Below are 15,034 nucleotides of genomic sequence, written 5' to 3'. Positions count from 1 at the left end.
ATATATATATATATATATATATATATATATATATATATATATATATATATATATATATATATATATATATATATATATATATATATATATATATATATATATATATATATATATATATATATATATATATATATATATATATATATATATATATATATATATATATATTATATATATATATATATATATATATATATATATATATATATATATATATATATATATATATATATATATATATATATATATATATATATATATATATATATATATATATATATATATATATATATATATATATATATATATATATATATATATATATATATATATATATATATATATATATATATATATATATATATATATTATATATATATATATATATTATATATATATATATATATATATATATATATATATATATTATATATATATATATATATATATATATATATATATATATATATATATATATATATATATATATATATATATATATATATATATATATATATATATATATATATATATATATATATATATATATATATATATATATATATATATATATATATATATATATATATATATAAAATATGCAAACTCATTGGACTATTCCTACTCGATACATTAGGTAAATGTATCGGTTTAGGAAGGACATTATCCAAATGATGAAAACATTCGATCTTCACATAACAATTGATACCAACCTTACGGTTGTCAATTTCCTAGATGTATCTTTAGATTTCAATGAGAATATTTACAGACCCTATAGAAAGCTCAACAATAGACTTAGCTATATTAATGTAGTTTCCTGCCATCTCCCCATAGTGTTTAAGAATTTAGTTAAAAACTTTAGCAAGAGAATTTCTAGCCTCTCCTCCGATATAAATAATATATAATAAAGCTCTAAAAGATAGTGGTTTTAGTGAGGAAGTAACCTATACTCCTGTTATTAGTCCAGAAATAAAGTAAGGGTGGTGGTCCATTGGTGTTTGTGGTTAGAGCTAGAGCATCATCTTTGTTGATGGCAAAATAAACACCTAATGTATCGATTTACCTAACTATAATAAAACACAAAGTAACAATTATTAAAATAATAAAATGACTTCACATGTTTCATAAGCAAATTTTCAAAAGCAAATTTTCAAAAGCAAATTTTCAAATATAAAATAAAATGAAATCGATTAAAATAAATCGAGCGAAAATCAATTCTATTAAAAAATATCGCTAATCTTCTGGTCAAAATACAACAATAATTATATTAAAAGGAATGTATGTATATATCAACCAGCAATAAATAACAAATGAATTTATATAAAAATACTTATTCTATCAATAAGTAAAAGTAAAAATCAATAAGTAAAAGAAAAATATTTAACGATATTATTCTTATCGAAGCTTTAGTTTAAAGTAAAATTTAAACGTTATGCTATTAACATATCGTTTATTAGAATATCAGCTAACAATATATAACAAATGAATTTCTATAAAAATACTTATTTTACCAATAAATAAAAGAAAAACATTTAACAATATTATTGAAAATAAATGCAATACTTATCTAATCGAAGTTTTAGGTTAAATTAATATTATAAACGTTACATTATTAACTTTACGTTTATTAGAATATAAACTAACAAAAATAATAAATGAATTTATATAAAAATATTTATTTCACCAAAAAATAAAAGAAAAACATTTAACAATATTAATGAAAATTAATTCAAAGCTTATCTTATCGAATCTTTAGTTTAAAATAAAATTTAAACCTTATACTATTAACTTAGCGTTTATTAGAATATTAACTAACAATAAATGAAAATAAACAAAAATTCTCAGTTAAGACCAACTTTACATGTGCTTCCCAGGATGTCACTGCATGAACAAAAGCATGTAGAGTCATTATTTGAACTTACTAATAAGTGATTGAGCAAGTGATTCTCAGGCTAATGAGGGGGAAAGACATATTGGTCTTATGCTTCACAAATAATGTGGACCTTATCCATAATGTTAAGGTGACACCAACTGAGATCACAACATTGTTGAACTAAGGTACTATGCAAACGGTAGGTATTTACCCTATCAAAAGGACTGAAGCCTTATCCAATCTGAATTTCCATAAGGTAAAATGGGAATCAATCTGCAAAGAGATCCACAAACAAAACTGGTCTGACATTCTATGTATGCAAGAGATTGATTTGAAACTCAGGCAGTTTATGTCAACAGTGCAAGCTATATGCACATAATATATCCCAGAAAGAGAGGCCAGCACACAGTCAAACAAGATTCCCAGTGACAGAAAAATCCTCATGAGATGCGGGTCAAATATCTCTCAGTCATTGAATAGGCAACTCAACAATAGAGAGAAGTCTATCTTAACACAACTGCTCCTAGAAATTGGAAGCAAAACCAAACTTGCTCATGAAAAGGAAAGAGCAGAGAGAGAGAAAAGGGCTATGGAAAGCATAAAAACAAATCTCAAAGCTTTCTATAGATTCGCAAAGGAAACAGCCACAATACAATATAAAATAGGACCATTGTTCCAAGGGAATGACTCATGGACGGTGGACCCAGGAAGGATAAGTGAGATACTCAGTGAACAATTTAAAAATGTCTTCACTTCCCCCCTTGGACACATGCAGATAAAATATCCGGCTGAATTCCTTGATATCGCAGCTCTAAAAAAAAGGAGGCACCAGCCATTGATTACATCAACATTGAGGAAACAGATGTAACAGTGGCCATAGATGAAACGAGCTCATGCTCCGCCACTGTTCCTGTTGGCTTCCCAGCTATTCTCCTAAAGTTATGTAAGCAGGCTTTACCGAAACCACTTCAGATACTTTTATAAAGATTTCTTGCAAGTGGTATACTTCCTAAAAAGCTGAAAGAAGGCATTATATGCTCTATCCACAAAGGTGGAAGCAGAGCAGAGGCCAAAAACTACAGCCCAATCTCTCTAACTTTGCATATCAGTAAAGTCATGGAGCATATCATCAGAAAGAAGTTGATAATATTCCTAGAAGAAAATGACCTATTGAACAATACTCAGCACAGCTTCCATCCAGGAAGAAGCTGCCTCTCACAGCTCCTTCAGCACTATGACTGGGTTTTGAAACAGCTGCTTGACCATTCAGATGTCAGTGTGATATACCTTGACTTCACAAAGGCATTTGATAAGGTAGATCATGGCATGATAAGTCATAAGCTACGAGACCTTGGCATTGCTGGTAAACTGGGAGAGTGGCTGCATGACTTATAAACAGAAGTCAGGTAGTTGCAGCCAGTGGTGCCCTTTCTGAGGAAACTCAAATCTGAATTGGTGTCCCCCAGGGAACTGTTCTGGGGCCATTACTGTTCATAATAGCCCTCTTAGACATGCTCACGGTCACTCAGACAGGCACTGTCACTAGCTATGCCGATGATACAAAATTATCACAGGCAATAAAAAACCAAGAGGATACAAGCGGGACCTAAATTCAATATACAAGTGGGCCGAAAGAAATAACATGCAGTTTAATGCTGGAAAATTTCAAGCACTGCACTATCAACTCATGAATACAGTACAATCTACATATACGGGACCTGAAGGCACTACAATCCCAGAGTCACAGGCTGTGAAAGACTTGGGGATCAGTATGTGCTATGACGCATCATTTTATATGCACATTAGCAAGATGGCAGCAAAGTGCAGACAACTAGAAAGATTGATACTGAGGTCTTTCGAGACAAGACACCTGGAAACTATGTTGACCCTGTGGAGAACCTTTGTTCTCAGCCACCTGGGTTACTGTTCCCAGTTATGGCCACCACATAATGCCAAACTAACATTAGAATTCGAAGCAGTCCAATGTCACTACACTAAAAAGATTGAAACAGTGTAGTGGATGAACTACAGGGATAGGCTGAGAAAACTACAGCGTTACTCCCTGGAGCAAGGGTGTGAGTGATATGCAATAATATACATATAGAAAATCCTAGGAGGGCTAAACTTTGGCATTGAGTGTTATACAACTGCCAGAACAGATATCAGTTGGGAAAATTAAATACATGTATATATATATTTATATCTCTATATATGTATGTATGTGTATATATATATATATGTATGTGTGTATCTATATATATATATATATATATATATAAGGGCTAATACATATATATATGTATGTATATATATATATATATATATATATATATATATATATATATATATATATATATATATATATATATATATATAAAGTAAAGTTGTGGAATACCGTACGAGTGGAAATACATATGAAAGAAGGTTTGAAAATGCACTTATTTTAAAGATATTTATTTACTTGCGATGCATCGGTAGGATAAAACTAACCTGTCTCACGACGGTCTAACCGTCGTGAGACAGGTTAGTTTTATCCTAACGATGCATCGCAAGTAAATAAATATCTTTAAAATAAGTGCATTTTCAAACCTTCTTTCATATATATATATATATATATATATATATATATATATGTATGTATGTATGCATATATGTATGTATATACAAACACACATATGTGTATGTGTTAGTGCCACCTTATCTTGACACTGTGTAAACAAGTGTCACTGAAATGGAAGCAGTGTCTTTTTCTAATGTTGCATGGAAACATCTGGTCCTAGGGAGATATTGACTTACTTGGAAATAGGTGAGATTGGCAACAGGAAATGCATCCAACCACAGAAAATTTGCCTCAAGGATTTCTGTCTTGAAATTATGAAAATGAAAATGTGGATGTTAAACTAATGATAATAATGATGATAATATCTATATGTACAGGGTGTCCTGAGATTAAGGCAACAGAAGTTTCAGGCTCTAATAACTATCAATGAAAGTGATATGACATGAATATTATACATCATTATAAAAGCTTAATGTGTCTCCTTTTTGTTTCAGACTAAATAAGTTCAGATTTATAAATTACATAATGGCTATAGGGCTTTCCTATAAGGTGTTATCCACCCCTGATTGGAACTCTCCCGTATGACATGTACGCATGCTCAGTGACTTGCTTTAACAGTTGCAATCAGCTGAATGCACATTGCCAGTGACATTTGACATAATTACCCACACTCTGTGGTCAGGATTCTTTTTTTGGTTTGATGTCGGTATCGAAGGGATTACCAGACACAGGACAATACAGTGAGAGCAGCTTTCACTCACATCGTGGTATTCGATGCTGTGTACGTGTCTGTCATGGTAAAATATGCCACTCCTTAACTGTTGCTTTGCTTTCATCCGTAGCACGAGGTAATTATGTCATTATCTGTGAAATTCGGCAACTTACAAAGATCTTTAGATCAGGCAATACTTCACCGAGAGGAGATATAAGCTTCTGCTTATTCCTGTCTGAAGTATTGTCCGATACTTCAGACTTATCGTCTGATGAATTTACTTTGTTGACATTCTTCATCGACAGAATTATTCCTTTCAACCTTTCAGTCAAGTCCGCCTTTCTTCTAGTAACATACTGTCCATATAATCTTAAATATTTCTTTAACTCAGGCACAGTAAGTACTTCGATAGCTGAATCATCAAGCTGCTTTATATCCATGATAAGACGTAAAACAATAACAATGGCGTGGGTAGCCTCCGGAAGTTTAATTATCTACATGGAGCGCTGCCTAGCCACGAGAGATAACCTACTTATAGGAAAGCCCTATAGTCCAGCATACAATTATACAATCAGAACCCTCGACAAAGGAAGCGAAAGTAGTACAACTATAGCAAAAACGCTTAAAATTAACCAATCAACAGTCTGGAAAATTGTTGAGAAATTTCAAGAGACTGGTTCCATTGCTGATTGACCTGGACATGGCTGCAAAAGCTTATCAAAGTACCAGAGAAAAGATACAGCGAAATCCTCATCGTTCCTGGCTGCCATAGCAAAAAAGTCGAACATCAATGTATTGAGTGCTGAAGGAGGATCTCAGGACCCATCCTTATAAGATGATCTGCTGTCATGAGCTCATGCAAGTTTATAAGGCCATGAGATTGGAGAGTTGTCTTATCCTGAATCAGATGGCTGAAAGAACGCTGCCCAACCTGGTGTTCACTGATGAAAAGAAATTTGACCTTGAGCAGACAGTAAACCACCAGAATGACTGACTTTGGAATGTATCTGGCTCTGTTGAGGGTAGACTTGTAAATCAATGTCTAAATCCACAGTCAGTTATGGCTTGGGTGGCTGTGACAGCCACTGGAAGGTCATACGCAGTGATACATTATCGACATTCTGTAAGCTGAACTGCTTCCATGGGCGAATAGGCACTTTCAAGGTGCACCTTGGAGCCTCCAACAGGACTCGGCACCATCCCATAGCTCCAAACAGATGCAACACTGGATTCAGAAAAACATGCCATCGTTCATACGCAAAGTTGTATGGCTCTCAAGAAGTCCCGATCTCAACCCGTTGAATTTTTCTGCTTGGTCCATTTTGGGAGACAAGGATCTCAAGCACTCCTCATGCTTTGCTTGACACTCTGAAGGCAAAACTGCACCAGGAATGCGCTTCGATTCTGCAATATCTGCTGCTTGCTGCATGTGAAGCATTTGCACCTGGACTTAAAGCTGTAATTTGAAACAGAGGTGGTCATCTTATCTTAATATATAAAGCTGAAGTTGTGTGTCTGTGTGAAGCCATTTTAAAAGTTTATAGAAATCCACATTTTCCACTTTTTCATAAAAATTTTTTACATCAATGGAATTTTCTCGATGTGAACTTTCCAGTGCAGTAATTAGATTTTTAAAATTCCGTTTAATTTGTGTGATTTAAGGGAGATTTGGCTGTTGTTTCTAGCAACTTTTATATTTCTTCCCTTCTACCTGGAATGACCTTCTTACACACGCGCTCAACATATAATATAGAGAGTAACAGTAAAAGAGGGAGAGAGAGAGAGAGAGAGAGAGAGAGAGAGAGAGAGAGAGAGAGAGAGAAAGTGATACATACAAAGTCATAGATTAAACTTTCCTCTCAGTATTCTTTACCTATTTTTCATAACATTGTTACGTAAAAACACACACAACCACACATACGTGATCTGTGACAACAACATACATATTGCTCTCGTTCTCTATTCATTTCTCCCCCTCTTCCTCTCTCGCTCTCTCAAACGCATACACGTGCAAGTAAACACAATCATTCACAAAAATATAACTCATGTTCGTGAATGTGGCATAACTATAGAGTTGTACCCACCGACTTTGGAAGGTCATAACTTTCAGAAAAATGAATATTTTTTAATGAAATTTTCTATGCATATATTATTTATTATGTAGATTCCGAATATACAAAAATTTTCCGTGAAAGTGTTTTGGAGGAGGGTGGGGGACAATTTTCGGAAATTCCACTTAAATTCCTCTTAACTTCCTGGAAAATGAATATTTTTTCGTGAAATTTTCTACAAATATACCTTGATGTATGTACATTTCGAGCATGTAGGAATTTTGAAGGAAACAACTGCAGGTTATTTTTGAGAAGTGTTCCCCACTCGGTGGTGTTTCGGAGCAAGTCGTCCATATTTGTTTAATTTTTCTCTATTATGTGCTTATGTGCATCCGTAGATTTCTAATGAAGAATAGGCAGTGAAGAGACACCGTCATGAGAAAACTTTTAACTACCTCTATTCCTTTCTCTCCCTCTCTCTACCTCTTCCTCTCTCGCTCTCTCAAACACATACACGTGCAAGTACACAATCATTCAGTAAAATACAACTCATGTTCATCAATGTAAATATACCACGATTTTCACTAGGGTGTTAGGGTTAGGGTCAAGGTTAGGGTTTAGGGTTATGGTTACGGTTAGTGTTATGGTCACGGTTTTAGGGTCAGGGTTAGGGTTTTAGGGTTAGGGCTAGGGTTTAGGGTTAGGGTTAGTGTTAGGATTAGGTTTAGGATTAGGGTTGGGTAATCTTGCGGGTGTTAATCTGAAAAATTACAGATATGTGAAAAGTACCGACCCTGCCATCTATTATAACTTTTGTTGTTCTGTTTAATATATACATAGATTATGCCTCCAAAGAAGAGAGTTTGCTGGGGAAAGACAGCAACCGGTTTAAAAAGACAGCAACAGACTGCAGCAATTCACCACATTCCAGAAGCTACTTTGAACATAATGCAAAATGGTGCATCTACATCTTCTGCCCAATCTGATAGAATTCTGACAAAACTGTGTAGCAACAGATCGCCAGCAATTGCTTCGTCACAAATTGCTGTCCTAGCTCCTGCGAAAAGGGATTACTCTGCTATGTATAATCAGGGCAGCGCAAAAAGTTGTTTTGCACAAGCATTTCTATAGCCAATTAGATGGATGAAAGTTACGTACGCTTAATAATGTTACGCAAAACAGCCTTCAGACTTTACCTATTAATTTCGTCTTTTGAATTATGAACATATTTACATCATAAGGGTTTTTCGTTGTAAGGCTTTCTTTTTTAGTTGATTTTCACCTAGCAAGACTTATCGTAGATGGCGTAATAAGTCACACCCGGACAACGTCAGGTTATACTGCTAATATTGAATAAATGTGGTAGTGTCATGATTGTGTTTCTTTTACCATTGCATTGCAATGCTCAGACCTGAAATATAACTGGAAAAAGTTGGTTGCCTTAATTTTGGGACATCCTGTATATATATACATAGGTATATATGTAATTGTTGACTCCAGTTTTTTCAATTATCTATTCTCACATGGCAGATGCCTAAATGCAAACCTCAAAGTACATATAATACTATTAGTGGTTAGCACAGGGTAAATCTGAAGGTGGATAGCTTTATACTGTACTCTACTATGTTCTTAACAGAATATACCATAACTAGGTATATATGTATATATGCATGGGTATATATGTATATATACATATGTACATGTACATATGTATATGTATGTACTCCCCTCACACACAATGCACAAACACCCCACATATCTGCATGTAAAGACTTTTACAGATACAGAAGTGTGAAACAAATTTGCCCTCATACTCTCACATCAGACATTTGTTTATGACAAGTAACTTTTCCTTAAAGTTTTATTATCTTTTTGCTAAATAGCTAAATAGGCCAACTATTTGTATAACAGATAAAATGTAATGGAGAATATGATATTTTAGTCTGATTGTGACATTTAATTAGCTGGGGCAGATTAGGATCTATGGAATGAAATCAAATTGTCATAGTGTTTTCTATGTGAAGCTTTTTATTTCAAAACTATTTTTTTCTTTTGCTGTTTACTCCATGTATTATTCCTTGAAACCCCTTAATTATTTGGTCACTATTGATGACTTCATCTCATGTTAATTATTGGAAAACTTGGTGTTATCTATTCCTCTCATGTTGACTATATCATTGATATGTTTTCTCTAATAACTCTCCATGTTTCACTTGATTATAAAAGTATGTTTTATTTTCTTATTCTCTTTTCACTTTTCTTTTTAACAGGTGCTTGTGAAAAACATTTAACAAAGATGGTAATTATTTTTTAATATTTCCTATTTTGTCTTTTTCTGTCAATTCTTTTATTCTTTCTGTGATGTTCAAAACCACAGAAATTATTTTACCTTTGTAATTTCCAATGCATTCTTTTCAAAATTGTACTGGTTTGTTCTTGATATTGTATTAGGTAGGTGCATAATTATTGTGACTTTTTTTCAATAAATTTTATTCAACAAAAACAATAACAACATTTAACAAAAATATCTTTAAATGATTATTGCAACTGGCTGCCAAGCAAATGGGAAGCAATAATTGAAGTAGATGGTGAATATGCTCGAGAATAATCATTTAAATATATTTTTCTGCTTCTTCTACTATCTAATGGATTATTTTCTTCATGAAATCTTGATTCTACCAAATTGCTTTCTCTTCATTTTGTTTTCACTCTGCTAAGCATAAGTTCTTAAACTTCGGTTTCACATTGATACTTAGCTCTCTAAATTATCTGTCTTAGTGTTCCTTTGCAGACGATGACCACAAGTAAAGAAATTGTCTTATCCTGTTAGATAAAGATTTACACAGTTTTGTACTTGCACCACTTTTACCTAACCAAGAAGAAAAGGCAGATATCACTCTCACTTAACAGCTAAGTTGTTTGCTTTGAGAATATATTCAAATATAGACAAAAAAAAACTAACTCCAAGTTTGAAGGTTTGAATTTGAAGAACAACTCAACCCATGAAAACTAAAGAAAAAGAAAATTAAAGCCAGACAAATGTAAAATAGACCATGGAATGCTTGTGCTTTCCTCCAGGGAATTTAGGATTATGAGAAATATATTCAACTAGCAATAAACGTTTTGTCACTTTTGCTGCATCTTGAGAACTTAATTCTACTCCACGTTGCTGTCAGATTTCAACTGTTTGTTATAATTTGAAATAATTATTTAATTCCAGTTGTTTACCTAAATGTGTGTGTGTTTACACATACACACACTCACACACTATCTGCATTTTATATGCATTTTATATGGTTCATACATATTGCATAATCGTTGAAAAATGTGACCTTAGTATCACTTAGCATTCAAAGTCACATCTTTCAGTCCTGTCTCACCCAATGTGATTACTTTATTCATTAAAGTATTCGTTTTAGTATTAACTGTGGTAAGTTCTGAACAATGGTACCAATTGCAATTTTTTTGTATCTTACTGAAATTATCTTACTAACAATTCAGCTACTCACCCCCAACTATTAATACTAATCTATATTTACTGATGCAGTAATTCTATAGAATCCATAACAAATGTTTAGAAATGGATCTTAATATGTTTTGTTGGAGTGAGTAGAGATTGTTTTTCCATTCTGGATTGAAAAAAGAGAGACAGAGACATATTTCAGTCTCAGATTACAAACTGATGTAATCTTAACACATCTTTCCTCTACTGTTATGTTTGGGAGAGAGAGAGAGAGAGAGAGAGAGAGAGAGAGAGAGAGACACGTGCACACACACACACACACACACTTTTGTTTTTGGTTTGCAAGATTCTTGATGTGTATTCATATGTTGAAACAAATCTTGTTGTGTCCTGGAAGGATCATTATACCAATGATAAGAAATACACGCACTGATTCAGTATCACTTCTTTATTGTTAACCAATCAGTTAAATGTGTAACCAACTAACTAATTGATTGTTCATTTAATGTGTTGGCTAAACAATCAATCAGTTGTTTGTTTGTCACAGTTCTTTCATCACTATTTGTGGTCTCATTAGCGATATGCCCTCTCTCTTCAAGGTCTACCTTGATTCTGTCTGAGAATTAGTCTTATGTGTGCTTGTATGTGTGTATGAAGATGTGTGGCTGCTTACAAGAGAAGAGAAGGGAAGGGAGAGATTAAATGATGAGTATGTGTGTGTGTGGTTCTGTGTGTACACTCAGGTGCTTGAGTGTGTGTACATTGGCCAACCATGACCTCTTTAATGGTTTGGCCTTTTTGTTCATGGCCAGTTTGGTCTCATATCTGATTGTCATCTTGTAAAGATTTATGGATGTAGTTCCTTATGAAGGGAGAACAGGGTAGGCATGTGTGTGCAGCTGCACAAAAGTTTTACAGTAGTGGTTCTCAACTAGGGTCCATATAAGATTTTGTTGTTAAAATTTATATGCACTAAATTGGTTACACTTCTATGATACACAAAAATAGTTTAATTTTTTTAATACAATTCCTAATAATATTTAATGATAAAAAAATATGATAGGATTTTTTTTTTATATACAGCAAATGACTATGGAGGTCCAGTAGGGTAAAATAGGAATCAAAGGGGTCCCTAGGTAAAAAATGGTTGAGAACCACTTCTTTACAGCATGATATGTAACCAAAAGTAGTTCATCCCACTGAAATTCAATTTTAAGAAAAGTTTTATTGCTGCTGACAAAGCTGGAGCTGCTAAAATCTATCTGCTATCAGTTTACATCACAAAAGATAAGTTGATACTTCTTCAGGGCTTTGCAATCATAATCAGTGAGACCTCTGGGGTATAATTCCATTCCCCTATGAAAGAGGTTACAAGAGTTTCGATGTCTTTGTCATTTTACTGCATCAGAGATTTTAAAAACAAATCTTTAAATAGCCGAAAAATGGGGCCTGAGTGAGAGGTACAAGAAGAAATGCCCATTGTTGTTTGGGTATTTATATGAAATAGTTAATATTCTGTTAGAAGTAGATTTGGTTGGAAGACACAAATTATTCAGCAATATAGTTGTGAGGGTATCTTTCTTTCATAATTTCTCTCAGTTTCCTATAAATGCTTCACCTGGACCTAGAGATGTGTAAACCATTGTTTTATATGTTCTGTAAAATTTTGTTTGAATTTACTAAAGCTTTTGTTTTCATGGAAGAATGTCACTTGCTTTTAAAACTTTCTGATTTGTTATATTTTTATTACGATCTAATATTTTATTAATAATTTATTTCAACTTTCCACACTCTGTTTACATTATTTTCACTTTACCCTTGTTTAGAAGTCTTGTAAGGTTGTTGTTAGTTTCCATATAATTGTATATTTATTTAAGGCTAGTGATACTCCTGGTAAGTGTTTTGTCATCAACACCCTTTTTTTAACCTTTGAAATTTGATCTAGAAAAGAAAATATTGAAGTTACAAGAGCTTGAACCTTGTCAGACAGATTACATTATTTAAGAGCTATTGTTTTTAATTCAGAAACCAGTTCAAAGTAGAAATGAATTAACAGCAGATGAAGAGAAAGAAAAGCGGCAAGCTGAGAAAAGAAGAGCTAAGAAAAAAGTAAGTACTTTTGAAGACTTCAGCATGAGAATCTTTTCATAGATCACAAGTTCTGACAACACTGATTGATTTATATTTATATATTTATGTTCTTAGATCATAAAGCAAGGGAAGTATTCTTAGATTCCTGAATTCATGTTTAGCTGGGGAGGTTGGCATGATATACAGTTAATGTTTAATTAGAATATGGCTTGAGGGGACAGACAGCTTCATAAAAGATTCAAAAGGAATGCTGCAGTTGAATGAAGAAACATTAGGCTGATGTGAATTGTGATAATTGAAACTTGATTGACTGTTCCAGTAATTCCAGAAGAAATCCTTCATATGCTATGTTGGGCATGCCTTTAATTATGAAACTTCTTTTCAGGAAGTCCAAGGAATCCCAACCTTATTAATGAAATACTTGTCAATTATACAGTTTCCCTTCTGTGTATAACAACAGTAAGGTAAGATTGAAGATATGATAGCGTTCTTTAGAAACGTACAGAAACCTAGCCAGATTGCTTTGTTTAGCTTGTGTTCTGCAGACCAGAACCATATCCATATACACAAGTGTGTCCACCAAATTGTTTCTCATATAGTTCATTCTTCAAGGATAAAAGTAAACAAGGAAGATCAGGTGTAGTTATGCTCTTGAAAGTAGAAATTATTGTCTGAAAGTGTTCATTGTTAGCTCATTGTCATTACCACTGCCACTACCATCATTATTTAACATTCCAGCAGTCTTCTAATTCAAAGTAATGTTTACCAACAGGGGATTTTAAACGTAACTTAGCCATCACTGATCTACAGTGATGGCTTTAAAATTGCAGTCCTTGCTATAAGTTTAGGAAATAGGAAGGGATTCATTGATTGATTTCTATGATGTTTGGCATCTGCCCCAAAAGATGGAGCACATAAATTTCATTAAGCAGCTTGACATGCTGTATTTCAAGTATTGGATTGCAATATCACAGCAGTGGCATCAGTGATGTAGTTATATCCTGCAGAGAGATATATTTGAGTGTCAAGCTTCTCAGGTGAATAAGGTTCAACATGTAGTATCAGTGCTACCAGTCTTTTGCTGATAGCAAAAGAAACTGGATTGGCATTAAATTTTTCAGGGTTGGGAAATTTTCTGATATTTGTTTTCTTTCTGTTACCGAATAAAATTTAAGTGAATAACTAGGAAAAAGCTTTATTCACAATAGAATAGAGAGAAAGATAAAGTACAGATACATGTAACGTAACAAAAATTGTAAACAATCGACAAAGATGTTATATTTGTTTTTGTGTAATTTTATAACTATACATGTAAGTAGTATAGTGGTATAGGGATTACTTAATACTATTATTGTATTCTTACATTCAACTTCACACAATTTATTTTAAATAGTTATGAGTATGTTGTTGTGTAGCTTTATGTCAGACCTATGATCAAAGTTATTCCAGTAATAACCTTCTTATCTTATTTAAGGCATGTTTTATCAAGGATGGCCTTATCCAGTTATTATGATTATTGGTGAGAGTTGTGGTGTAGCAGACAACGGGGCTAAATACACTAATACAGGGTATTTTGTACACTTTTTGTTTAGTTTACTTTTCATCCTTCCAGGGCTAATAAAATAAATAGCCAAGTACAGGAAATAATTGTCTCTATCAGTACCCAAGACTCTGTAGCCTGTTTAAGAGCATGAATGATAGAATCATTTGAGTTGGACAAAATGCAAACTGCAATAATTATGCCTTTTTACACTCTGAATTGAAATGCAACCAAGGCCAACTTTGCTTTTTATCCTTCCAGAATAATTAAAATAAATACCACTTTACTTCTGAGGTTGATTTAATTAACTGAACCTTAACCTCACTGATTGTAACTTTGTGCCTATGTAAGAAGTCATCTTTATTATGGTTATCAATATATATAAAGCTGAGAATGCGTGTCTGTCTATCTGTGTGCATCACTAAAACTCAAGAACTACCCAACAAATTTCATTCAAATTTTACACATGCCCTACTTAGGTTCCATGCAGTGTCATGAGCCAAAACAATTTTCAACTTCTTGCCTAATGTGAGCCCAGAGCAATCTCTTATCTCTTACACTGTTTCTGTATTACATGTCAAAAGTGAAACAATAACATCTCTATTAATACTTACACTATTATATGGTTTCAATTTCAATTACTTTCATCATGTATCTATACATATAACTTTCATTTCTATTTCTTTCAATATGTGTTTATATACATTTGTATATATGTATATATATATATTTATATCTTTGTGT

At 32.9% G+C, this 15,034-nt stretch overlaps 1 protein-coding gene across 9 annotated transcripts in view; it reads left to right on the top strand.

The window, feature by feature from the left end:
* LOC106867759 (uncharacterized) overlaps positions 1 to 15,034 on the top strand; it is a 229,337-nt gene that overhangs the window by 23,836 nt on the left and 190,467 nt on the right. For all 9 annotated transcript variants that reach the window (XR_008266010.2, XR_016244964.1, XR_008266011.2 and 6 more), the window contains exons 2-3: positions 9,467 to 9,495; positions 12,685 to 12,768. Coding sequence is in view for 5 of the 9 variants with exons in the window: in XM_052974422.2 (XP_052830382.1) it covers positions 9,467 to 9,495; positions 12,685 to 12,768 (113 nt within the window). In the remaining 4 variants the exon portion in view is untranslated. The remainder of the gene's footprint in view (positions 1 to 9,466; positions 9,496 to 12,684; positions 12,769 to 15,034) is intronic.

This window comes from Octopus bimaculoides, chromosome 18 (genome assembly GCF_046866305.1).
Source record: "Octopus bimaculoides isolate indiv1 chromosome 18, ASM4686630v1, whole genome shotgun sequence".
Lineage (NCBI taxonomy): Eukaryota > Metazoa > Mollusca > Cephalopoda > Octopoda > Octopodidae > Octopus > Octopus bimaculoides.
The sequence above is the reverse complement of the archived record's forward strand: the minus strand, read 5'-3'. Positions and strand labels throughout refer to the sequence as shown.